Below are 27296 nucleotides of genomic sequence, written 5' to 3'. Positions count from 1 at the left end.
TTCAACCTTTTCAGAAATTCCAGTTTCAAAGCCTGGTGGCATTCTCAGCCACTGACTGCAGGTACATCACTCCCTGGCTACTCGGTATGTACATGAGTGAGTGTGGCTTGAATTATTTTTATAACAATGCTTGCTGTAAAGAAATGATAACCCACTTGTGAGGAACAGCATGTCTGTAATGTCAGAAATTCATCTTTTCATGCTGATTAGCTGCGCTTTGTAGCACTGATCCAAAGAACTGTTACATGTCACTTTAGTGCTGTATTCTGTACTCTTTTGACATTTACTTTTGCAGAGAGAAGAAAAAGAAAAGATTACTATTAGCAATTAATAATGTCTACTAAATCAAAATAACTTTTTTTCAGAAGGAAAAATAGATTATGAAATAATTATCTGGGCAAAGAACTACATTCCAGAAGTTCTCTGTTATGTACTTTCTTTCCCAAAGGTTTTGTAAATGAATACATCATTTGCTATGTCAGTGTAGGTTTATACTTCTTGGCAAAAGAAAATTTTGGAAAAAAATCCAAAACAACATACCCCCTGTTATAATAAAAGGTCTAACTTTAACCACTAGCCTGCTGGAGGTGGTCTTAACATGACAGATTTAAATATTAAAGTAAATTAGCATTATAACGGAAATGTGATGGGGCTGATAACTGGTATTGCTTACTGCAGGCACTCCATGAAATCTTGGTGTACACCTGAAAAATTAAGTCCTAAAGGATTAATCCAAGAGTCTTGTACAATTCTTCATCCTACTGGAATAACTTTAGCTTTGATTTCTGATTTGGTAATGAACATTTCTTTCTCACAGATTCTTCCAAAGTAGCTTGATCTTGAGGTTTCTGTCAATAAGCCATCTTCGCTATTCTCAACAGCTTGGATTTACATAACCTGATTTTTAACATCTATGTTATTCTTTAGAGGCCAACTGCTGAACAATAAAGAATATGATGCACCTATAAGGGTAGCTGAGATCCAGCTTGCTTCAGGAACTGCCTAACAGAAAAAGACTCCTACCATGGGATTGTCAGCTAGATGCTCAAATTTGGGCAGGAAAAATCCATCTGGGTGCCCTTCTTCTCCACATACAGTGGTGTTGCTTTTCATAGCAAGAAATGTTGGAACAAAGCTCCTTATATGGAGTCATGGATGACAAGCCCATGGATGACAAGCCCATGACACCTCCTGCATAAAGTCCAGTAGCAGTGCCTTAGCCCCAGCAAAGCAGCATTCCTTCACAGGTAGGTACCTGCAGACAGACAAGGAAACTATGGCTTCCGTTTCCTTGTTACACCTGTCATTGCTAATCATTACCTCTACTGTTCTCATCAGCACTGGAGAAATCATTTTTCTTGCAGGGGCTGCTATACTATTACCCTCTATTTGTTTTCACAGCATTGCCCTGTGGATGGGGTATCGAGCAGGGCAAGCCAGGTGAGGAAGAGATATCCACCCTCTCCCATAGCACTGCCTGATGTGAGAGACATATTCACTTCGGTGCATCTGATATAGCTGACACTGAACGACTGCACAACCCCATTGCTTCCATTCGAGGTGGAGGCCTCTCTGCAAGCTGTCTGCCATGAGCTGCACATTGGCACAGACAAGCATGGTCCCTGCCCTGAGGGACATGCAGTGATACTGCAGTGCTGCAGCAGAGCCCTGTTGTGAAAGCCTGTTTGTCTCTGTGGAGGAGTGACCAAACCCCATTATGCAATAGTGGCTTTTTGTTCCCTGCTTCCTTTAATCTCCATTTGTTTCCATGGTAGCAATATGGAGAAATTAGTATATGTGATGTAAAATCAAGGAAAAAAAACCCATTTTTTTTCTGTCAGAAGCCTGCTTGTGATGGATTGTGACATGTAAACCTAAACCTGTTTCCTAAAGAATCAATACCTTTAGTATAAATGGCAAAATCAGGAATTTTCTGTTTTATAGTGGGCCACTTCAGCTGGGGCTCATGTGGTTTAATTTTATATTTCTATGCTCAGCATGGAGACACTGTTTAGATATAAACCAATATCCACCCAAAACAAGGCAGTAATTTCACAGCAAACGTTTAAGGATCTTCTACTTTTCTAAACTGCACTGCTATTTAGCTTAAGGTTATGTAACACGAGAACATACCACTCCTTTCTGGCACCCCCCTGAATGTTTCTTAATACGTGTTCAAACAGAGCCCTCCTGTGTTTGCTGAGTTTCATTACAACAGCCATTAAATCTGAGAGATCATTTATTGAGCTATGTTCACAAGACTGAGCTCCAGAAGGGAAGCCAAGCTCCTCTCCTCTGACTTTTACACAATATGGACTGTTGGATTCTACTTGCCAAATACTGTACACAGCTCCAAAAGAGCATCTTTTCAGAGAGATTTGGTTTTGATTTAAATATGACAAATGGGAAAGAATTTATCTTGTTAAACCATTTTTCAGTGCAAGCCATTGTAAATATCAACAGTTTAATGTTATTGTAAGGATTGCTTATGATATTTATGATTCATTCCTGCATGCTTTTTGTACTGAGATATTCAAAAACCAACCGGACATAGCCACGAGCAGCCTCCTATGACTAACCCTGCTTTGAGCAGGGGAGACCATCTCCAGGCTTCCAACCTCAATAGTTCTGTCATTCTGTAATTCCTCACTACTTCTTTCCATACAATTTTGAATCATATGGGCAATTTTCCAAATGACATGGGAATATGGGGTATCTCTCTTGTATTGGAGCCTAGAAGCCACAGATGAAGTGAGGAGCTGCACTTAAAACAGTTTTCCCTCCTGCTTTTGCTGGAGCCTTTATCCAACTGTGTAGAAAAGATTACCCGGCCCATGCACCCATCTGTGCTTCTGGTTTACTTCTGCAGCCTTTAAACCATGCATAAGAAAAGATGTATTTTGGTCTAGTGTTACTATGATGGAACACCTTCATTACAAGCAGCACTTATAAGAGAAAAGGAGAGAGAAGAAAGCAATGAATGAGCAAAACCAAAACTAGAAACCAGATGAAAGCAAACACAGAGAAGTAGGGCATGACACAGTGCTCTGCAATACTCTGCAACACAAAGGTATTGAAGAAGCACATCCATCACAGGAAAGACCTGGCACACAGAACTGCAGGGAAACACTACCTTATCTTTCCTCCTCTGTATTTTTTATTAAGAATGTATGTAGGGAGGGGAAGCAGATCTGTAAGTGCAGTGATTGTTCGTTGTAGAGCAGGTTTACAGACAAGAAAATACATTTTGAAGCTTAAAAAAAAGAACTGGCAGTTGATTCACTTCTAGAATTCTTCAAAATCAAATGGAGATCTACCCCCATTTACATAAATTCATCTTCCACATTAAGGGTAAGCATAAAGGGTTTTTACAAGGAGGCTTTGATTCCTCTATGACATACTCCCACTAGTGTTTTCAGAGAAGATGACATTAAAGATGATTATCTTTAAGAGAATTTACTATGTTCACCCTCATACGTTTTTTGCATATGAGAAACAGTTTAATTACTTATCTGTGGATAGCCCAAATATAAGATAACCTAATCTTTCAGATTATTTTCACAAAATCATAAATATTTTCTTTTCTGGAGAAAACCACCTCTAGATTGCGGACAACAGACAACTAGTCAGAGCTAGTAGGAATGTGCTTTACGAACATTCTGTCCAACCCTTCTAAACAATTTTTCAAAGGTTCATAATGACTAGTGAACCCAAACTGCATGTCAGAGTATATGTGGATGACAGAGCCCACTGAATTCTTCTTACAGCTTTTGACAGTATTTATTCACATGGAGGGGCTAGAAAGGTTTGAGGTTTTATACAGGATGGAAATTTCAGTCACTTTAGTGATTCGAAGGAGATCTTCTCCAGTCCATAGACTGAACTGTAAAGGAGATTTTTACTACCTTTATCTAGAGACTAACACCTAATCTACAGATGCAGTCTTCGTAGGGGATTAAAGAGTCTTTAGGCCACTCCACCAAATGGAATTCTATTATCAAATTCTCCTACCAAAGGAGCAATGCTGTAGTATCACCAGCTTTAATAATGCTAAATGAACTGGAAGGTTTATTTTCTTTACTTCTGATGTTTACACTGAGCGCAATAGCGCTTAATTTCTCAGTCAGCAGGGCTGCCCATGGAACTGAGTTCAATACCCTGGGAGGCCTTCATCACAGCATACACCCATGGCTGCCACAGAACTTTTCATAATCAGCTCATTAAATAAGACTTCTGTAGAAGTGCATAGTTTGGGCTGTTGCAGACATGTACTGCAGGAGCATGATAACAGTGTATGTAAGTAACAATTCAGACTGGGAGAACTGATTCCTCTGCCAGGAGAAATAGGGTCTGATACAGTTATTTAATGAACGGTGTTAGGTGGTAGGATGTTCAGATACATGACCAAAGCAATTAATGCCAGAAAGCATTTTATGCTGAGGAATAAAACACTGGAGGGATGAAGAAGATATTTTAATTACTCCATACTACCATGTAGAATGAAACCTAGTAACAATGCATACTGCGAAAATGAACTTAACTAAGATCACTAGCTGTGCCTCTGCCAGCATTTAAGTACTAAGGTGTCTCATTCACAGCTCAAAAGAGGAGAGCACTGCATAGCAGCTTCTGTCTAGGACTGCACTGCTGGTTCAAAAGCAGTCAGCTGTGAAGCAGATTAAGGAAAACAATGTTGACAAAGGTTAAGAAAAAAAAAAAAGCATATGTTATTGCTCCTCTGCAAATCTTGCTTTAGGAGTGCAAAACTATCCTGTCAGTAGAAATGACCAAAAAATGGGACAGACTTAATGATTTTACTGGACATTAGTGATCAGGCCATTGGAGAGGAAACGCTTGGTCTCACTGGACTGCCCATGTGAGGAATCAGGCCATGTGAGGATCAGGCCATGTGAGGAAACAACCTCACTCCCCTATTCATGGATATAGAGTAGAAGCTGGCATCTGGAAGACTATTCATTATGCAATTTGGCAGTCCTGTAGAGAAGTGGAAAAATCTTATTATGCTTTCAAAACTGATGAAAACTGTTATGTTTTCATGCCTCTATTCTGGGATCTATGTCAGTGACTCTATTTCAATGACAGATTGAAGGATACATGCTCATGTCAAGTTATGAATGCCTTGATTTGGGGAACAATGCTAAATGTCATACTTCATTTTCCACATTACTTCCATGAGGCACCGAGTATCTTGTGGTTAAGCAATGAAGGAGCCCTCAAAAGCCATTAACACTGGATATATTGGCTTCCTACCAAGAGAGTTTGATGTAATAGCCTTATGTGGAGAACAATTCAGAAAGTAGGAGAATGAAGAAAAAGGGGAGAGATTTCCAGAGGTCCTGGAGTTGAAAAGTTGGAGCACAAAAGGTATCACATCTTTAAATGGTGTATGCGCTTGATCTTGAAGAGGTTGCTTCATCAACAGAAACAGAAGCTAAAGTAGATCTATGATTACACATTTAGCATGTACTTAAATTAAGCAATTCATGCTCCCACCATATAAGATACTCCTGACTCCCTTTTAGTGCAGGTGTGACTGCTTGGTAAATTGCCTGAGGGAACAGAGCCTGCTAAGAAGAACCTAGCCAAGAAAGTAAGAATCTCTTCACTGAGAGACCACACAAACATTTGTGCTGGAACAATGCAGAGTAGCAGGGCTGGGTGTGAACATTCTTGCATAATGAGGACTGGGAGATAATGAAGCTACTACTGACAGAAAAAGAAATATATGCCAAATTATGTCACAGGGTAAAAGAGACTTGACACCCCTTAAAGATGCTGACCAAATCAGCTTTGTGTGACAAGGCCTTCAGTAAAGATCTATTATTTTGCAGCAAGACTCTACCTATCTCTTTTTTTAACTAAAGCCAGATCAGTTCTCCAACTCAGGTCACAACATGGCTATGCATATACCTAACACCACACAGGAAAAGGCAAGAAGAAATAAATATGAAACAATGTATTGCCAATTATTCCATCCTGGGAATCACTGCTGGGAACAACAGGGGTGGAGCATATTAGATGCACTCAGGAACACATTTTCTATAGATTTGTATTGATGTATATGGAAATAAAAACCTTGTTTCCCAAAAAAACAAGTGGATATGATCATACTCCATGTATTGGTTTATATCCCACCTTAACTTTGGAAGTCATTAGTCAAATGCAATGAAATTTGACAGTGCTAGAAAGAAAAGTGAATAAAAAATGTAAACTTTAAGCAGGGTTCATGAAATACAAAGACAAATACAGAAGAGAGAACTCATTCACAGTGCCATTGAGGGAAGACTGTAATCTCTACACTTGTTGAAGGAGTAACCATGACTCTCTTCAGAAGGGATTATAGTTACTAGCTGGGCTCTGCAGTAGAGGCTACACCTCCTCCTGGTCCTGCTGGATGTCCTTCAGGGTAACCCAAGCTAGCATCTGCCCCAGTGTTTGGAGTTACAGTTGCTTCCTCTCTATTGACTGGCTTCACTGACCACTTGATAATTTTCCCTTTAAGTGAAACCAAATTTTCGCAATAGATCCTAAAATCATTGTCCTGACCCTGGGCCCGCAGGTGTGACTGGGCAAAGTCAGGAAGCTGTTTGGGTGTGGTCTGTCTGGCTCGTGTTTGCCATCACATTTTTATGTGGCTTTATGACCAATACAGGTTACAGGTGGCCACACAAACAAGTTCATTTTATTTGCAGGATTACATGGTCCTTAGGGACATGAGGGACCACAAAAGACTGGCGGAAGAGTAAATGGATGTTTTCAGGCTGGAGTTCAGAAACATGGACTTTTGTGGCTTGCAATGGTGTCACACTTCCACCATGAGTGACTGCCTCTCCAATCAGTCCCACACATGTCAGTGTGGGACACTGACATCAGCCTACAAGCAACTGATGTGAGAAGTGAGGAGGGTGAGAAACCCCTGCCCTCCATGAGTGTGGCCAACTGCCAGCAATGCCATCAGTACCTATTCTGGCTACCAGAGATCTTCTAACCCATAGTTACATGGTTGCGAAGGTCCCAAATAAACATCCACCACATCCAAATGGGTGGAGATGGGTGCTCTGTATATCTCAGAAGAGAGTTGCCTCCTACCATCACCCACCGCCTTTTCTTAATTCTGCTGGTTGCTACACTGGGAGCAGATCAGGCTGCCTTACTCAGCTCCAGTGTCTCTGCTGATGTGACAGGTCCTTCCTCTTCAGTCTGTGGAGTGGTTCTGCAAGGGGACCTCAGGCTTTGGGAGATCTCTTCTTCCTGCAAGTCCTTGCTGTTGCAAGCTTCCATTCTTCTGCATTACTGACCCCCTTCCTTCTGTGTGCACCACTGGGGGAGGTTTTGGCTGTTGGTTTGTGAGTTCTGGATCCACTGCAGACCGTGCTTGGAAAAACTATCTAACTCCTTCTCAACCTCCCTGGTGTTACTCAGCCTTCTCACTGCCTCCTACAGCTCAGCACTTTCTGCAGGAGGTCCTCCACCTGGGCACACCTTTTGCAGGATGGTCTGTTGCCTGTCCCTGCCCAGGAGAAAGATCTCTCCCCTTCCAGCAATCACAGGTTTGTACTGCAGCCTCTCCCGTCAGCAGCTCTCTCTGGGTGGAGGCATTAGCCCCCGCTGGGGTAGATGGTGCAGAACCCCCAACCAAAACTGCAGCCTTTTCTCTTAAACAGCAGTCATCTGATATTTAATTAAAGACAACGAGCAGGGAGACACAAATCTACAGAAAACCAGTCTTTATTGATTTTGCTGCACTCAGAGTTGCATGCTTTCTGCCATATCCATTAAGACAGGGACTAGTAATGTCTCACAGTCAAATGAATTATATGGATTTAATGCTGAAGACAGGAAAAGAAAATTTACTTGAGCACAGAGATGCAGCCACTGGGATGGAGTGATCACAGAACACATTTCTGTGTATCTAATGAGCACAAATGTGTCTAAGCCAATTGTTCCCTAAACCATTAGTGTTAGTAGCAGTCTGCCTGGGAGTATGAATATGCAGAACCCTCTCCCTGCCTCACTGGTTATTTCCTCAGTGTGGTGGCATAGCTGTTGCTATTGTAGTTACAACTCCAACTCAGGCACTAATAAATTACAAAGTAAAACATTCCATGTCCTGCTGCCAAAAAATGTTATCTGACAGAGCTGGGAAATCCCGATCTAGGAAAACTAAATTTCACCTTCCAGGTCCAGTGGAGTAGCACACAGGACTCAGCAGCTGATTTAAAATACAGCTCACTGCAGTTAATCCTGACTTTCTGCACAAGAACATGATATTTACAGCAAATAAAATTTAAGAGTTAACTGGCAAACAAATTTAACTATGGTCATACTGCTAGTCTCACAACTAACAACAGCTCTCTAAAGGAAGCCCAGGCTGTCACTATGCCAAGGCTGTGGATGGACCCAGCCATAATGGTGGAAGATGCTGTCCCCAGCTGCCTGCCTGCAGCCTCCTGCCAGAGATTAGCCACATGAAATCTCACACAAGTGCTTTTTAACCCATTTCAGCCAGAACAAGCTCCATCAGCTTGTGCATCTCATTTTTGATAACCTGATGCCTATGGTTGCAACAGTGTACATGAAAAAACAGAATCTCAGAACCACAGAATCACTTAGGTTGGGAAAGATCTTTAAGATCATCAAGTCCAACAGTTAGCTTAGCACTGCCAAGTTCAACACTAAGCCGTACATGTGACTTCTACCTCTGGGCGGATGGTGACTCAACCATGTCCCTGGCCTTGACACTCCCTCATCCCAGCAGAGGCCCCACAGATTCAGTGAGAAAGGGTTTACTTCCTTACCCAAATAGCAGAAGAAAAAGATGCCAAGAAGGATAAGGATATCTTTATTGCTACTGATATGTGGCATAATTCCAATTAATGTTAAAGAGTGGGGCCAGTGGAGACTACTTGAATCACATTTCTCTAAGAACTTCTTGTAGTTTAAGCTCTTCCTTCTTCAACTCAAGGCTATTGTGCCTCTACTACCACCTATGGGAATGCTTAGATAGGAGACAAAAACCATCTGCAAGTTGTAGTGATGGGCAGCTGAGGACTGGTTAATGATCAATAGCTTCTACTAGTACAGCTATTTGTAGAGTTCATATCTGCCTAGTAAACAAAACCTGTAAGCTTATACTTTAAAAAGTTTGAAAACTATAACAGCTATCACTGCAATATTTTTTTCTCATTGTACCTGGTAATTTTTCAACACTAAATTCTAAATCACAGCTAAGTACCAGATGCTGTGATATGATCCTTCCCAGATGTAAAACCTCCAGAGGTTCCATGTCTACAATATAAAAGCTACTCAGGAATATCCTCTTTCATTTAATAGTAGTCCTGGAAATCTTTCATCTGGTCATTCCGGTATAAAGTGTAACCAGACAGTACACACATGTAGTTTCACTAGAAAGTGAACAGCCGTTTATAACCCAGGGAACACTGCAGATCAGGAGCACAAACACACAAACAATAAGTCATTAACTGGGTGTTTTAGAGACACACTCTGAGATAACTCTGTCCTTTAATGCTACAGTTCTACGATTTCATTTTCCCAGCTAACACAAGTTTATTTGATAGGCACTGCAGTAAGCTCATAGTTATATAGCCAGATCTATCCTGGCTGCCATAGCAAGGGAAAGGATGGACAGAAGAAATGACACAGGAATCTCTCCTATCATAGGTTCCTTTACTTTTTACCTGCTACCAGTGAGCACTTGCCAATTTGTATTTTCTACCACCTGCATGATAAATGATAGCCTCTCAAATGTGTGTAAGAATCAAAGATAGACAATTAAGTTTACCTGTCAAGGGAATGTGGGAAAAGGAAAACGAAGTGACAGCAATTCAGACCTGTGAGTTTGATGCCTACCTAGAGTAAACACAAACATGTAAATAATGCTTCTTGTCACCATTTGAGGTAGAAAAAATTGGACAACTCTGATTCCTGTAAGCTGTATGGGCTTTCAATAACTCCTATGCTTTGATAAAGAGTTTTGCAAGTTTAACCAGATTCTTTTTCTCTCTTGTGTTGATAAATACTTCTCTTACTCAGACTGTGGAAATACAATAATGAGAATAAACACCTTCCTGTGCTCTATCACCAGTTTTTTGTTACTCAAGGATGTTTCAAATTAACAAAAATAAGGAGTGAAGGAAACTGGACGAATGGGCAGTAATGTCAATCCAATTACCAAGTGTGTAACTTTGGTATCTTTCATGATTGCGTAGCCTGCATTAGCAACTCTGGATGCTCAACCACCACTCACTTCAGATTTAGATTTCTGTGCCAGCCTGGGGACTGCTGCTTGTTTTTTGAGGTGAGTCAAAGGAGTACGCCTCAGCAAACAGGCCTCTGGAGGCTTCTCTCAGAACAGAGCAACCAGAGCTTTTCAGCCTTTGGCCCTTCAGTTGTGCATTTCTACCAGAAACTGGACAGACCAGGGCTAGGGGCTCCTTCCCTGAGAGAGGCATAGCCCAACACAACAGGCAACTATTGACCTGCGCAACCTCTGCCAGGTGATACCATCCAGATGGCTGCTGAGAAAAGAGCAGGACAATCTCCCTTACCAAAAACTGGGGTCTACGACCCGTATATCTGTTAGTGTAAGAATTGACACATAACCACCGGAATGGTTATATGAGGTGCTTTACTGCAGCGCTGGGAAACTAGGGGCACGCACCCAAATCTGGCTTCGACCCCGTCACATCGCGTTCGCAATTTATACACTAAAATTTCGTAACTAATACATATGCATTAAGGATTACTTCATTAGTCCATTACGACATCAGCCTCTTCTACGCTTGCGCAGCCCCCTCTGGTGGTCGTCCCGATGAAGTAAGGAGTCTTCCTCAGATGAAGTAAGAAGTCTTCCTCCCCTTATTCTTTTCACCTTTCTGCTCTTTGGACAGGCCCCAACCATTATGTGGATGTCAGCATTCTCACTTTCTCGCTTGGCTTGTCCTTTTATGTTGCAATGATTTCACAAAGCTACCAATATTGCAGAGATGAAACTTTCTGCTGCTTAAGATACATGGTTTCCATTTCTAGACAAAGCCTCCTTGTAAGTAATACAAAAATTATGAATGTCTGTATTATCAAGACGCACAGTTAGACAAGGCTTCGCTGTTCTAAACTAGTAGGTCTTAGGCCAGGCATCCTGTATCTTTCTCGTTATGTTAGTTTCTACTGCTGAGGCTACCACAGCAAAGTTATAGCATTCTTTTAATATACAGAAGTCTACTATTGATTCAAAAACTTTTCAAATATAGTAATTTCTCTTGCTCTATATAATCATTTTAACGTGAAATTTCACTCTTTTTCTACCACATCCACCTGACCCGCCGTAACAACGTCCGCCTTACCAACCCCGCAACAAACCCCGTCAAAGCCGCGCAGGCGCAGTGAAGAGACAGAGAGCTGAGCTCCGCCTCTCGACGCCCCGTGAGCTCTGCGGCGTCCCGTAGCGGCAGCGGGGTGCTAGCGAGATGGCGGCGCAGAAGATCAACGAAGCACTCGAGCACATCGCTAAAGCGGAGAAATAGTGAGCAGAGGGGAGGGAGGCCGGGGAGGGGAGAAGTTGGTGAGCGGGTGCGATGGTTGCCAGTTCATCGTTCGGGCTGTCAGGCCTGCCCGGCTCTCCTGCCCCACGGAGGCGGCGTACCGCCTCCTGCTCGAGCGGGGCTCCGCGGTATAGCGCTGCTTTCTGCTGCGGTCGTCCTCCGCGGCCTCTGAGCGCGGGGGCTGCTGTCCGCCCGGTTAGTGCGGCCGCTCGACATTCCCCCCCCCCAACTCCGGGCCGCGACGGGGAACTGTAGTTCTCGCCGGCGCCCGTTTGCCCTCGGGGGAACTACAGCTCCCATGGTACCGTGCGCGGAGCCTTGACGAGGGGTAGCCTGGTGGGAGGTGGTGGCCGCACGGAGTGGCTGAGGGGGGACAGCAAGTGCCAGGTTATGGGAGCTCCGGGGAATGGGAGGGAGGTGCGGGGCTGGGGTAGGCCGGCGCGGAGGGAGTAGAAGAACATGGCTGTTTGGCCTCTGTTCTGCCTCAGAGGTCTCTCCCTACAGGGGCTGCGTGCTAGAGGTCACCCTTCTTCCCCTATCTGGGAGAGTAAAGCAGTCCTGAAAACTAAGAAGTCGGTGAGCCTTGAGGGCTGGAGCCTGAGTAGTTTCCTTAAGGGCCATGTAGCCTTTATTGCTCTGATCCTAACTGGAAGGCCAAGGAGTCACTTCTGGTCTTCTGCTAAAGTCAGTGGGAGAAAGACAAGTGGGAGAAAAGCGTTATGGGGATTCTGATAAATAAAAGTTTAGACCTGCTGAGATGGGCTGTGTGTTTGTTTCCTGGCCATGAGAACTCTCTCATTGTTTCTTTTTAGATGGCTTCCAAGACCTGTGCAGGCACAGAGGGCTTAATATCTCCATGTGATGGTCTTTTAATATGTATTTTAACACTGAATGTAGCAATTTTGTTTATAAGTTTGAATTTCAAAGACTACAGTGTAGATGTAATAGATCTGACTAATCCAAAGATGCTATAATTTTAATAAGAATAGTGACGGGCCATCGGGAAATCACGGATCAAAAGTATAAACTGTGATAGAGGAGAGACTTCAGAATAAAAACATCTGTATCTGATTATCTTACTCAAATTAGTTGACCAAAAGTGCCTTTCAGTGAAATTCATTTTAACCTTTTCCTGACAAGCATTTGAAATAAAAGGTGCCTACATCTCAAATTGTGTGTGGATTAAAGCATTGTCTATTTCAGCTCAATGCATTTGAGACTTTGCCTGTGTTTAAAACAACACAATATAAAGACTTGATTTAGAGGTACTGTGGTTTTCGGCCAAGTAAAACAACAAAACCAATGCAAAGTCTATATACAATGTTTTTTCCAAATTAAGCATGAAGTGTCTGCTTACAACAGATATGGAAGTTAACTGTGAAGTTATGGTAATTTTTATATTTGTTTTGGAATTGAAGAAGTCCTAATATTGAAGTCAGCATTGCCTAGTGACTCACCTCATTTTGCAGGGTTTTTCTTTCCTATATATATGTTCTGTGAGTGCACATGGTGCCATTTAGTGTCATATCCTATTGTAGACTTATAAATTATATATAAGGCTTTGTCTTTGTGTTGGTAAGTAAATGCTTTCATTTGTGAATGCAGTGGAGAGTCTTTGATAATTCTCAGCCGCAAAAAATTGCTGTAGAGGTACACCAACATCTTTACGATGTGTAGCAAAAAAAATATTGTCAGGTTTTGTGGTGTTAGAAATCTTGAGATGCCGTGTTGGTGTAGGTGGGATAATTTTTCTTCTGTTGACTAATTACAGTTGAGGAGCTAGACTTGTGAAGACTCTAGGGATGATGGAAGCATGTTAGGGGGGACATAACTATGGGAGATCACTGCAGTGCTTTATGCAGTTCTGAACAATAAGCAGCATTTATTTTTACAGTAGCGATGGCACCATACTACTGGCATATAGGTAATTGCTTCTTTTCACAGGTAGTCTACAGTTTTGAGTATATCTGAAGTGCTTTGAAGGTAAAACATAAAATCTTCACTAATTGCTAATAGGCCTTTCCTCTTGCATTTCAGTCTGAAAACTGGATTCTTAAAGTGGAAACCAGATTATGACAGTGCAGCTACCGAATATGGGAAGGCAGGTATGCATGGCTGTAAATATGGCCACATACTTTACAGTTTCAAAGTATTCTTTAATACTGGTAATAATACTGGTAGAATTTTGCATATTTTCAGTACATTGCTGTGTAGGTAAAACCGTTGTGAAGACAGTTCAACAACAAATACTCTTAGTAGCATGGTAAATTAAATTACAGATTGTACTTGGAGAGCTCTAACAGTTGTCAGAACTTTTTTTTTCCCAAGCCTATAACTTCTACTTTGTATATTACTGCTTGTGATAAATATAAAGCTTTCCTTCTATCACTTGTCTGTCCTCTAAAACCTATGACTTTACCTACAAAATACAAATATTTGAGCTGGTTTTAAGACTTCTCTTTTTCATCATATTAGGAAACATATCCTGACAAAGACTGTCTCAGTAAGAGAGGTGCTGCCAGGGTTTTTTTTAGGCATAGTAAGATCTCTTTCATCCTTTTTTCCCCACTACACGTGTTACAATGAATATAAAATTCTTACTAATTGAGTCCTTTTTGCTCTTAAACAATTTTTTTTCTTTTTTTTATAAGAGTTATGTATCATGGGGGTTTTTTTGGCCTTTTGCTCTAGGCATTCTTACTCATTCATTTAAGCCTGAATAGAAATAAACCCACAAACTTGGAAAGGCAACTGGAACATTTATAAATTGAAATTTATTTTAAATCCTACTTTAAAATCCTATCAGCCTAATGGGAATAAAATACGTATTTGTGCCCTGAAATAATTGTATTGAGGAAGCTGTTATAGGTATGCTTTGTTGATAGTGCAGTTATATTTCTGCCATACTGATTTTGTAGAATCTCTAATGATTAAATCTGTATACACATGCATTCCTGCAGTTCAGTCATTAAAATACAGAATGAGTTCTAAAATCCAGCTAAACATGTTATACACAATGTGTGGTACAATGATGGTATGGACGTGTTGTTGGTAATAAATGTTTTTAATGGTGACTAAGTGACTAATGAAGCAAGGAGGAATGTCATAGGATTTTTTTGGAAGATCTTGGTAAACTGTAACCATTCATTAATGAGTCTGTTTGTATCTTTAGGTGGCTAAATTCTTGAGCAGAAGTGGTGATAAAATGAAATCTACAAGATATAAATAAGAACTTTATTTGATTTCTTGCAGCTGTTGCTTTTAAGAACGCCAAGCAGTTTGACCAGGCAAGGGAAGCCTGCTTACGGGAAGCTGAGGCGCATGAAAACAATAAAGCGTATCTTTTCATTAAATGCTAGTCTTTTTTTCAAGAAGCTGACTAATTGCTACTTAGGATGGTGTAAGAGGAGTTGGGAGAAGATGTATTTAATATATTTGCACGTTTGGTCAAGCTAACAAAATTGACTTCTAAAAGACACTTTCTATGTTCTCTGAGTGGCAAAACTAAAAAATTCTTCTGCTTAAAAAAATCTGTGTTTTTTCCCGTAACAAGTGGAGTGATAAGATGCTGACCAATGCCTGAGATGTCTGGATACTGCTTCAGAAATTACAGCTTTGTTTATTCTTAAATACCTGGAAGTGGATAGTATAATCTAAGTGCAACTCTGACATAATTACAGTACTTGTAGTGGTATTTAATATCCAAGAACATTTTAAATATGCTTTTTTTCAACTTTACATGCAGTTATTCGTTGGTATGTTGCATTTATTCTGTCCTTAGAAGCACTTTTTTTTTTTTTTTTTTTTTTTTTTTTTTTTTTAATGCCTTGCCTACAAATGTAGTAGGTTTGATTTTGCCTTTGTGGGATTCCTTGCTTTGAAACTAGTACTTGTGTAAGATTTTGTGCTGTAATAATATTTCTGCATTATATTTTGTGGCTTTTGTCCTTGACTTTGACATGTTACTTCCAGTCTCTTCCATGCCGCCAAGTAAGTACAGAAGCACTGAATAATCTGGAAAAAAAATTCTAACATATGGTACAAGCACGAACTATTATTTTGATCTTGCTGTAGTAAATGGTATGATTCAAGTGATTTCATTGTTTCCAAATCAGTTTAATGGAAGTGCGGGCTAGGGAAGCTTGAAAACCTGCAATGGCCATGTGAAAAAATAATAATTTTGACATTCTTCAGCACCTTTTGATACCAAATATTTTTTCTTTGCTGAGCTTTTTGTAATTTTGAAGTTCTACACTGTTGAGCTTATAAAGAAACTTAATTGGAGTGTACTTCATATCAAGCAGATAATGAGAAGTAATCCAGATATTGCCTGTGGGTCAGATCATGAGAAATAAATTTTAGTAGGGAATATGGGTGACATACTTAATTTGTGAAGATAACATTACACATGTGCTGCCTCATTAAATAGAACACTTGAAACATCTTCAAAGCATTAAATGTTAACAGTGAAATGATAGCTGTTGCATGGTAACTTTTGCTCTGTAGCCACAGCTTGCTAAAATACATCATAACTAAATTGTAAACTTTTTCTCTGCAGAGCTTATGAACAAGCTGGCATGATGCTAAAGGTATGTTCATTTACTATTTTTTTAAAAAAGTTCTGGCTTATAGTGAAGAATATCATGCATTGGGCCATTTTTGAATTATATGTAACCAAACTGTATATTGAGGTGATTTTTCTGTTGATTCATAATGTGTGTTGTCGTTGTGTGTGTGTGTGTCCCCCTCCAGTGTCAGTTGGTTAGGGAAGCTGCAGAAGCTGCATTTGTAATTGGAGTGTAAAATGTTTTTTTTTCTGTTGTAGAGGGAAAGGGGAGGGCCTAATGTCAGAGGCTAATGGATGAGTGGTGCTGCTTCTGCTCCAAACTACCACAAATACATGCCTTACGTGAAAGTTTGGTACTTACAAGTGAATCTTACAGAATTTCACTAGCTCTACAAGTTTGTAAATAAAAGTTAGAATCCTAATAAATAAGGTATTACAGTTTGCTTTGATTTGTCTCATTGTACATAAGCACAGTTCCTGACAGGAACATCCCTCTGCCTATTGCTTTGCAGGAGATGCAGAGACTCCCTGAAGCAGTTCAGCTGATTGAGAAAGCCAGTATGATGTACCTGGAGAATGGAACACCAGATACAGCAGCAATTGCACTGGAACGGGCTGGAAAGTAAGTCTGTCGTGTTGGTGGCTAGAATGTATGCAGCACATAGGTATATCTCTGGTATTTTTTCTTGTCTTTTGATGCTTTCAGGTAAAAAATGCTTTAATTTCATCAGAAGAGAAATGGCTTATGTTTATTGCAGGTTAATTGAAAATGTGAGCCCAGAGAAGGCTGTGCAGCTCTATCAGCAGGCAGCATCAGTGTTTGAAGTAAGTTCCCTTCCCCTCCTCCCCCCAGCAAGGATAAACTACATGAAGATGAATGAATTGGTGATTAGGATCGGTTATAAAGTTAGAAAAGCTAAAAGAAAAAGCTAAAAAGCTTATGGTTAGGTTCTAAATTATTTTTCCTTTTTTTCACATACGTGTCTGAGTAATGAGGCTGAAGAGAAGGAGATTATAAAAATCAGTTTGCTTTGCCTTTTCCTCAGTTTGGGACTTGATTGAACCTGAATTTTGTATGTTGCCAAGTTTTCTGCCTTTTGTTGGACAGCCCAAAGGGTAGATAACATGGCTGCTGTTGAGTCCCAGAGCTTAAAATAGTTCTTTGAAGGCAAAGAAGAGTTCGCCTGATGCTCTGCCCATCCCGTGAGCAGATGATTTGCCTTTTTGCTACAGCACTGGCATACTTATTTATTGTCAGTGGTCACATGTTTCCAGATTGGCAAGTTTGCATTGATGTGACTTTGCTCTTGAGTGTGTGGACTGTGGTTATAATAATTAACAGCTGTCACAATTTACAGATGACATACTTAGATTAAAGTTTAGTGGTCTTAATTCTGTGTGAATGAAATATGCATGCATGAGGGGGTTTTTTTGTTCTTTTCTAGAACGAAGAACGCTTACGGCAAGCATTAGAAATGCTAGGGAAGGCATCAAGACTTCTAGTCAGAGGACGCAGGTACAGCTTTATGCCTCCTTTTTTATTGTAATTGAATCTTTAATAGTGATTTTATTTTAGTTTTTTTTCTTGCTGTTATTTGGTTTATATGCAGTTACTTAATTCTGCTTTGAGACGCAGTTCATACTAAAATTCAGTTTCTGTGGGATATGCCATGTTTTTCCAGGAGCCACCTGCTTTGTGTTCTGGGATAGTAGAATGTGGACTGTAAGGCTTTGTTTTCTTTGTGTTTGTTGAAAAGCTAAAAAGCATATACCAGAGCTTAAACTACTTCAGGAATTAATTTTTTTTCTTCCACCAGTAATATGTAGTACTTAAAAATTTAGCTGTGGAATATTAGGAGAATTAGGTGACTAACCTCAGGAAAGAAATCTGTTTTCAGCAGTCTGATTCTGGACTTCTTAAAGAAGAGTATATCTTGGTGTCTCAGTGGGAGTTTATTTTAACTGTTAATTGCTAGCACCAAACTTGACCTGCAGTTCAGCTTGGACTTGCTTCACTGAAACATGTAGTTCCTTTAAGAAATTGCCTGTTTTCTAATTCTACTTAAAGACGCTATTTCACTGTAGAATTGTAGTCAGAAAAGCTAGAAAGGCTTTCACAGAAGGTCTTTCTGTGAAAGCAAGTCCACATAGCTTCTGAAAGATTTGGTTGCTCTGCTGCGTTATAGCTCAAGTGCTATTACTAGTTTTTAGGAGTTCAATATGCTCAAAAGCAGTTACTGTGACTTAATATTGATAGTTCATGGATATCAGACTTACTGATTGTTTACAGTAACTTCATGACATAAAGAAATCTTAGGGTACATAACAAGGTATTCATCTTGTACAATGTTATGAAAAATAAGGTTTCTCTGAATGAATAGCAGCGATGTTCTTAACTTGCATATATACAGAAGGAGTGGCTGACTATATCTTTCTTTATCTGTTCTGTTGGTAAGATCTGCTGATTTTCAGTTGTGTTCTTGTTTATTCCAGTAGACTTGCTACTGCATTAGTTACACTTTGTAATTAGCCTCATTAGCCTCAGGTTCATTACGCTGTATTCCTAGCACTGATACTCCTGTTCTTTTTGTTTTCTTTTTTTTTTTAGATTAGATGAAGCCGCGTTGTCTCTTCAAAAGGAAAAAAGTATTTATAAAGAAATTGAAAATTACCCAACATGCTATAAGGTAAATTCTAAGAGAGAATTTTGAAGTGTGCATCTTAGAAAGTTTTTCTGGGTAAATAATGGCAGCTGACATCTGACTGACAATATGTACCTCTTGATTCAGGGATCAGTTTCTTGCTAAATGATGAGAATTTGTGGTAGTGCATGTTTCCCCTGTTATCCACAGAAGATGTCAAAACCAGCAAACACATAAAAAATAAAGATGTTATAAAAAAGGAACTAATCACAAAAACTGTTACTTTGTGCTAGAGTTCAATACAATGTTGTAGGAGGTCATCTATTTCACACCTGCTGAGGATATGGCTTACTACTTTATCACTGTTGTTCTATTTTGTGTAAGTATCTTAGAATTATTGTGAGTTGTAATGACCTTTTTCCCAGCAAATATTAGTAGTCCCATATTTTTCTCATACTTTATTGTTAATTTCTAAAGAATCATCATGGTTTTTTTTGTGTTTATTTAGAAAACTATTGCTCAAGTCTTAGTTCATCTACACAGAAATGATTATGTTGCCGCAGAAAGATGTGTGAGGGAAAGCTATAGGTAAGTCTCCTTCAAGTCCTATAATTTTACACTGAATATTTCATTAATGTTGATCTGTTCTTATGAAAGAGTGGTGGAAACACTGTCAAATTGTAAGCCTCTACTTTGGTTGACTTGCAGGACAATAATAGCATTCCCTGGTATAAGGCTCTTGGGAATCTTTTTTTCACTCTTAACAGGTTTAGCTGTAATTATTACGGTAATTCTTAGTTATGTGGGACAGGTGAAATGAGGTGAAAATCAGAATTTCTTCCCGTTTTTATTTCCTTGTTAAAAGGTGAGCGGAGTGTGTTATGACTGGCATTCTTGACTTACTGATACCTTTGGGTTGTGTCTTTGTTTCAAATGGAAGAAAGAGGGATTAACTACTGTAAACACATGTTTAGGATTAAAAGTGGGTATTTCTGGATGTTGGTAACTGAACTTTGTTTTTTCAGAGTCTTTTCACCATATATGGAAGCCCTTAAAAAGTTGAAATTCTAACTGTATTTTTAAATTTTTTACAGTTTAAGGATGGAAATACAGAGTGCAATCTCAAAACGTGTAATAGCAGCATCCCAGTGTAATCATTTAAACTATCTAGTATGGTGATTAGATTGAGGGAAAGATTAATCTGACTGTTTTTGTTAAAGAAAAGTTTGCAGCACGTGAATTACTACATTTCTGATTATGTTGACCTAGACGATCTTGCCCTCATGCACTCGAAGAAGAAAAGCAAGATTTCTACTTTTCATGACTTTGTTAAAAATAGGTGATTGAACCAAAATATAATTTAGACAGCAGAAGGTAGTCCAGTTGAATACATTGAAATGAAGAAGGCATTCGTTACACATGTAGGAGAAAATCTTGGTGTCAGAGTCTGGACTAGTTTTAAACACTGGTTCCAGAGGCTTTCCCAGCAACTCTCAATTTCAGCTTTCATTAAGACTTCAGTAACAAAATACTGAAACAGCATATTTTACCTGAATTGTTTTTAGTGAAATGACTTGAACATATGTTTAAGTTAATTTGTACTTTAGTTTTAGAAATCATTTTTCAAATTTAATCTTTAAACGTCTTTCCCTTATTTTCTAAGTCTTCAATTTGTATTTTATATATAGAAACTAATTACAGATTTTTTCTGTATGTGAAGTAGAGGAAAAGCTTATTTACTAGTGAGTAAAAATTGAAGAATTCTAATATTGTCTTTTGTCTTGATTATGGTTCTGGTCTTGCTCTCAGCATGCAAACTACTATTACCGAAAGTTTAATTTTATGGACATGAGCCATGTACATGGAGAAATCACAGTGGTTATAGGCAGTTTTGTGGAATAAGCAGTCCATCAGATTCTTAAGTGGATTGCTGAAATGCCCTAAATAAACTTTTAATTTCCTTCAGTATACCAGGATTTAATGGAAGTGAAGACTGTGCAGCACTAGAGCAACTTTTAGAAGGTTATGACCAGCAAGATCAGGATCAAGTTTCTGAAGTCTGTAACTTGCCACTCTTCAAATACATGGACAATGATGTAAGTAGGCAGTTCCTATGGATTTATCTACCCCGTGCCTGTGAAATTTTGTCTTCTTTCACTTTGCTGCCTATGTAAGTTCCCACATCATTGTTCCTTTGCAATGTTGAGAAGACTTAGGTGAAAGAGCAGTTTGTTATGGGTTTGCTGTGTAAGTTTGACAAGTTGAACAAAAATCGGTTCTCTTCAGTTTGGTTCCTTAGGGGCCAGAACAGTTTGCTGCTTGTGCTTTATCTCAGGATTACCATATAGCTGATACAGTATAAACATTACAAAATATGGTGCCTAGAGGATGGCACTGTTGATTGTGCCCATCCTTCCCACCACCTTTTTTTTGATAGGAAAGGTGTGAAGTAAAAGAGACATCTATCAGTGCCAGACTTTGTAACAGTATTGTCCAGTTTTACTTTATTATGTTGAATAGTAAAAATTACGGTACAGGTCTTACTGAAAGCCACTTTTAAGACTTAATATATGAACCATCATTAGATAATGCAAACCTGCATTCTGAATTTTCTTTTCTTACATAAAGTTTGAAACACAGAAGCGGTAAGAGTGTGACAAAATTATTCTATAATAAGCAGTGTCAATATGGATCTTGCATCCCATTCTCAGAATGTTTGAGAGAGAAAAAATGAACCAATGTTAGGCTCATTCTAATCTGGAAAAATATACTTTGAAAGTAGCATCAATTGCTTTTCTATACTGAATGTTTCCTACATGTTTAGTGTTGTCAATCAGTTCTGTGCAGTGCAACTCAGCAAGTTGTTACTTCTGTGATAGTGCAGATATTAAACTTTTCTTACAATTGTCAGTATGCCAAGCTTGGTCTTACCTTGGTGGTCCCAGGAGGTGGAATCAAGAAGAAATCGCCAAATGCTGCACAAGACAAAGCAAGAGGACCAGCTGCAGTGGGCTCTCATGCTGATGAGGAAGAGGATGAATATTCTGGTGGACTATGTTAGCTACTGCATAGGTAGTCTTAAATATCTGACTTAGTTGTGATGTTGAGAATATCCAAAGGTACCAGATTTATCAGAGCTTCATTGCAATTGTGATACAGGAATGCTAATATTAACTTGGCAGCTTCTGGGTGCAATGCAGGAGAAAAAGCGTGATTTTAGCTATCATCTTGAAACATCTTTGGACTTCATTTCTTACCTGGTAGCTTCCTCAGGGCGCTCTCTGCAGTTGATGGGAAAAATTTGAGATAAATTTTTACTGAAAGCACAGTTTAAAAGAAACCAAAACCCTAGAAGCACTGGAATATGGAGAGTGGTACAAATTTTTAAATCCTGGATTTCAACAGCTGACAAAATTTTGTCCTAGTAATAAGTTTGTGATTGTTTTCCGAGTTAAACATACTATCATTCATTGGCTATTTCTCTCCACCATTAGAGGCAGCCTGTGCCATGCAGGATTTTTCACTAGTATAAACACTAGGGGGAGCATTCAGCTTGTTTTCAACATGTTTTTACCCACTGCAGAATATTATTTTACTACCTTATTTTTTATGAGCAGTATCCACATGGATATGGAAAATACTAAGTGAACTGATCTGAAGCCTAAAAATACACACATATCTTTCATGTTAAGAGCTTTATTGATCTCAAAGTCAATGTGTGTGTAGTGTATCATGTCCAACTTGTGAATGGAAAGAGTGGACAACCTTTCTTAGTGGTTTTTGGGAAGCATGCTATAACCAAAAAAACTGAAGGTAGCAGATAATGTGCATTGAATATAAAGCTCTGAAGACACTGTTTAATACAAACTTAGTGGAGTGTTTCAATGATACGTTTGAGATCAAGAGTGTCCAAAGTGTTTGTTTACTAATCAATACACTTACATTATGAAGACATTCTTTTGTATTTTTTAAGTGTAGAACAGCTGTCTTTTACAAAGACCATTTTTCAAACTAGTTCATGATCCAGAGTAACAAAATTTTAATGTGTCTTCATTTTACTTTGGTTTCAAGTCATCATGTGTTTTGCAAGCTTCTGTAGTGTGTTAAATTAGTTTGACCATTTTATGCTTAAAAATTGACATACTAAGAGCTATATTGGTAGTCTGTTTCTTCAGAAGAACCAAATCAAGATTGCACTAGGGTGAGATCACTTGGAATTCATCAGGGATTTGTGTGTGATACATGATGCCCAAAGTTCAATTAAACAATAGACCAAAAGCACAGTGTTAAGTGTTGCTACAGTTTCTGCCATATTAAGGAATTGGACATCTTCAGAAATATCAAGCATATGACTAACATATGTATGTGATGTCTGACATCAGTGTCAGATGTAATTATGATGAAAATAAACTTTTAAAGGGCTAATACTCACTTTCCTTGGGGTGGATGGCTCTCACTAGCATCGTGGTGGGTTGTGCAGTTTGCAGGCAGGGCTGCTGTGAAAGTCATGTTCAATTTAACAGGTGTTCAAAAAACGGTTTCATCTTTTTGTATTATGAAATAATCTTGGATTTGTTATTAATGATGCATATAGACATTTCTTTTGCTCTTCTATAAAACAGTCTAAACAAGATGCTTTTCCTTGAAGATGGTCACAGGTCTACATGAAATACAGTTTTCAAGACTTTCCTGTAACTCTTCTTTTTTCACCACTGGAGCAACTCACTCTGTTTACTCAACTTCTGCCTTCAGGGTTTGTTCATGAAGGTGAACCATGCACTTTTTATGGGGAGTCTTTATTACAAGTACTAAAAAAAAAATGCATGTGTAGGAGCATTGGGAACACCAGCTAATATTCTTCAAGCATTTCCTGCTGCTTCCAATTCTGAAATGAATTTTGTTGAGTGGTCCCAAGGAGTTTGCTTTTTTTGTGTGCATGAACAGTTGCAGATATCTGAGAAGATGATATGCATAGGAAAAATAGTGAAACTTGTGTGTGCTTCTGTGAAAGAACTTGCAGGCTTTATTTAAACTGTGCTTATAACACTAACAGGCCCTTAAAAGAGAAATTAAAATTTATGCATTCAGTTCTTAAAGCGTACTTTTCATATGGCCAAAAAAAAAAAAAAAAGATATGCAAGACTGTCTTCCCCACAACCCCATTACTTTCTATTTTTCCCTGTGCCAAACGTGGAAAATCTGAGATAAACCTGAACATACTAAGCTGCCACTGAATGGGGTTTCTGTGAATCTTAGGCATAGAATCTTAATCTGTGATTGCAATGTTGCTGCAAAGACCAAATCTGAAATGAAAGTGTCTGAAAATAAGATGGTCTATTTTATATAACTTATTCTCCTATTTTAGGCAATGAAAGTGTGATAGGAATGTTAACTGCCTTTTAGTAAATGTCTAACTATAGAAGAAGCTGTCTGTATATTATGTGTTAGTGTTTGTTTCTATTTTTCAAAGCAATTTGCACACTTATGTAAATACCATTTAAATGGTATAAAATGGGAAAGATACCATTTTCAGCAAGGAAGTTTCCAAAATCAGTGTTGACTGTAAAAAAAAAAAAACAAAAACACAACCCCCCAAAAAAAACAAAAAACAAAACAAAAAAAACCCACCGCTGAAACTAAATAGTGCATGAAGGCTGTGTGATGGCCAACGCAATGTATATGTAAAATTGAAAGATTTCTAAATTATCTGTAACTTAGTATGGCCAAGTGCAGTGTAGAACCTGTGCTTTATTTGTTCTTTTTCCAAATCTGTGGTGTATTAAGAGTACAAAATGTGTTTGTAACAGCTCTACAGATGCTGCCTCTTGAGAAGAGGCTATGTGTTTCACCAACATGAAAAATAAAACTTGAAACTAATGCATTTGTGCTAGCTTTTCCTGTTGTTGATGAGGTCCTGCTGACACCAGTGCTTGAAAATGAATACTGTTTCTTAATCTCAAGAAGGTTTTCTGTGTGACCATTTCTCTGCAGATCTTGCCACCAAGTATATGCAGGTATATTGTATGATCAAGGACTAAGTCTTGGGAGCCTTTTGGCTCAGGTTTGAGTGTTGGAAGTCAGTGGTGTCTAATCTCCATGGCTTATTCACTAGATAACTGCTTATAGCCCATTTCACTTATCCTGTGGTTTTTGTTTTTCTAAGTGACTTTTTGGTACCTTTCTGCTGGCTTTCATTATTCAAGGTGGTGACACATCTTAGGCAATTCTTGTCCCCTCAGAGTAAAAAGTATGTATGTGTTTTGCTTCTCTGCTGATTGTAACAGCTTGGTTATTCATTGTTATCTCTTCACTACCCAAAGACTGGGAAATTATTATATTGGGGGATTGTCAGGCCTGAATTTGCTGCTTTTAATAACCTGAGTTAGAGAGAACAGCTTTACACAATATAAGATGTGAGCTCTTTAACTCTTTAGAGACTTCATCATTGCAGAAAAATCACCTTTCCTACTCTTAGTCAAACTTGCTGGAGTACTTGAAGGCTAAAGAATCTGGCTCTGAAGTTCTGTGTGACAGGAATCATCCCTCTGATGTTGCGAATAAGCAGCTGTAAAAATGATAAGAGCTAAGCTGCTCTTGGAAAAAAATAAAGCTTCTTATAAAACTAAATGATAAAAAAAAAAAGTGAACTTTTTTGAATGTAGGAAATGGATAAAAGAAGCCACCCTAACAACTAGTAGTGGTAATAAATTTGGATTAAGTATATGTAACTTTCCAGAGCAGGGGGAAACCTCTTGGGATCTGTGGTGGTTTGAGCAGAAATACTAACCTCTAAGCTAATGGTCTGTAGAGGCCAGCATCTCTAGGAACCAGAGATGTACCTGTTGGTGATGGTGTGCATGAGTGCTGTATCTGACTACCTCTTATAGGCTGATGTGTCTTTGTTTCAGAGCTGCTGTAATTGAGGTTCAGTTGTGATTTCCAGTGTGTATGTGGTGCAGCAGTGTAGCCTCCAGCCTGGAACAGAAGCACGAGGCAGCTGCAAGGCTGCACGTACGTTTAAAGAACATATGGCTGTTGTTGGCTTTGTTGAGTCTAGTGGGAATAGGGGTAATGAGTGTGGCTGGGCTCCAAGGTCCACGCTGCTGGGATGTCAACTGGTGTGCAACCAGTTTAGATTACTTGACAGAAACTTTCTGATACTGGAGTGACAGAAGTAGGCCCTAGCATGTGTAAAGGGAAAACGAGTTATCATAAGTTGTCTTGTTTGTTTTGGATATGTATTTACGTGCGTTTATTTTGCCTTGTTTCTAAAGTTGGCGTAACCCCGAATGGGTTTGCTTTCCCAAGAGCATTGTTGGTTTCTTGGCGCTAGATGGTGCCGCAGAGCAAGCGAAGAGCTTTCCTTAGCCGTTGTGAAGCCTTTGCTCCTTGTCTAGGATAGTCTTTATGTTTAAATATGCTCGCTGGAGTACTGATTTGGTTAGAAACATCTGCATGGTGACCTGCTCTTGCTGCAGCTTCTCATGCCTTGAAACACCCTCCTGAAGTTGTTGAAGAAAGCAGTCCTGCAGGGCCAGCCGATCACCTTCACCTCCTGCACTGGGTACCACTGTGCCACTGGCAGGAGGCAAGGGTACTGCTCTGCAGGAGAGTGGCCCTGGTTGTAGGGAAGAAGGCTTAACCCGTGCTGTGTTTTCATGGTACCTGGGAATAAATACAGGTCCAAATCCTCTCTTCCTCTTGTGCTGATACCCATTTCCTTCTCACCTGCCTCCTTCCCCACCCCCTCCAACTTAGACAGATATGCTTATATTTTTGCCAGAGTGTTTTATCACATGAGAAATGGGCCCTTCAAGAGGTTTGAATCCCAGCTGTGATGGGTATGATTGATTTGCCTTTCTCTTCCCTTTTCTGACTATAGGCTTGAGAAATTAGTGATTAAGAGCCAGGTTACAGAGGGTGGGTGGTTGAAAAGTACATAAAACAGTAGCCTGTGTGCTGTATAACTTGCTAGTAGAGATTTCTAGGGTTGGCTGGTGCTGCTACAATTGCAACTCTCCTTGCAGCCACAAAATTTTAGGAAATATCTAATGGACAAAATGCAGCATTAGGGACAGAAATCAAGAAGCCGTGGGGGAAAAAAAGTTAACTGAATATAGGAGGAGTGAGGAAGTCAGTCATAATGCAATGGTATGTTGGCTGATGGAAGAGAGGGCTTCTGCTGGAATTTGCCAAAAGGACTACATTTCAAAAAAAACATGCCACTTTCTGATTCAGCTGCAGAAGCATGGAGGGAGGGAGGACTGGTGTGACTGTTCCGTTCATGCTGGGGAGAGCTTCTGCTGCCGTGTGTGATGTGAGGCAGTATGAGTACAGATACATTTTGGGAATTTCCTCCTTTGTCTATCGCTAACTGACTGTAATTCAGGAATTAAAGGTTAAAACCTTATAGCAGCAGACAGGGACCGTGTTCTTCTGTGTGTGTATGCAGCTGACAGCTTTCTAGCCAACACTTTCTGTGCTGCACTGCTCAACAACTGCCCC

At 39.5% G+C, this 27296-nt stretch overlaps 1 protein-coding gene across 1 annotated transcript; it reads left to right on the top strand.

Moving 5' to 3' along the window:
• The first annotated feature begins 11425 nt into the window (after positions 1-11425).
• NAPG (NSF attachment protein gamma) lies at positions 11426-22271 on the top strand. Its single transcript, XM_057397457.1, has 12 exons — positions 11426-11563; positions 13620-13687; positions 14835-14919; positions 15555-15572; positions 16141-16171; positions 16662-16771; positions 16908-16974; positions 17595-17665; positions 18758-18836; positions 19300-19379; positions 20758-20887; positions 21703-22271. Exons 1-12 carry the CDS (start codon positions 11508-11510, stop codon positions 21850-21852), a joined length of 945 nt encoding a protein of 314 aa, XP_057253440.1. The 5' UTR covers positions 11426-11507; the 3' UTR covers positions 21853-22271.
• The last annotated feature ends 5025 nt before the right edge of the window (positions 22272-27296 follow it).

The sequence above is a fragment of the Pezoporus wallicus genome, unplaced genomic scaffold (genome assembly GCF_028554395.1).
Source record: "Pezoporus wallicus isolate ANWC-B61680 ecotype Strahan unplaced genomic scaffold, APGP_CSIRO_Pwel_v1 contig_227, whole genome shotgun sequence".
Taxonomy (NCBI): domain Eukaryota; kingdom Metazoa; phylum Chordata; class Aves; order Psittaciformes; family Psittacidae; genus Pezoporus; species Pezoporus wallicus.
Note: the sequence above shows the minus strand (reverse complement) of the source record. Positions and strands in the feature narration are given on the sequence as shown.

What these genes read in the sequence shown, in the direction of transcription:
- NAPG (XM_057397457.1), top strand. Translation starts at nt 11,508, where the DNA reads ATGGCGGCGCAGAAGATCAACGAAGCACTCGAGCACATCGCTAAAGCG. An exon ending in ATCGCTAAAGCGGAGAAATA is followed by an intron (nt 11,564 to 13,619) that starts GTGAGCAGAGGG and finishes CTTGCATTTCAG; the next exon opens with TCTGAAAACTGGATTCTTAA. An exon ending in AAGCTGGCATGATGCTAAAG is followed by an intron (nt 16,172 to 16,661) that starts GTATGTTCATTT and finishes ATTGCTTTGCAG; the next exon opens with GAGATGCAGAGACTCCCTGA.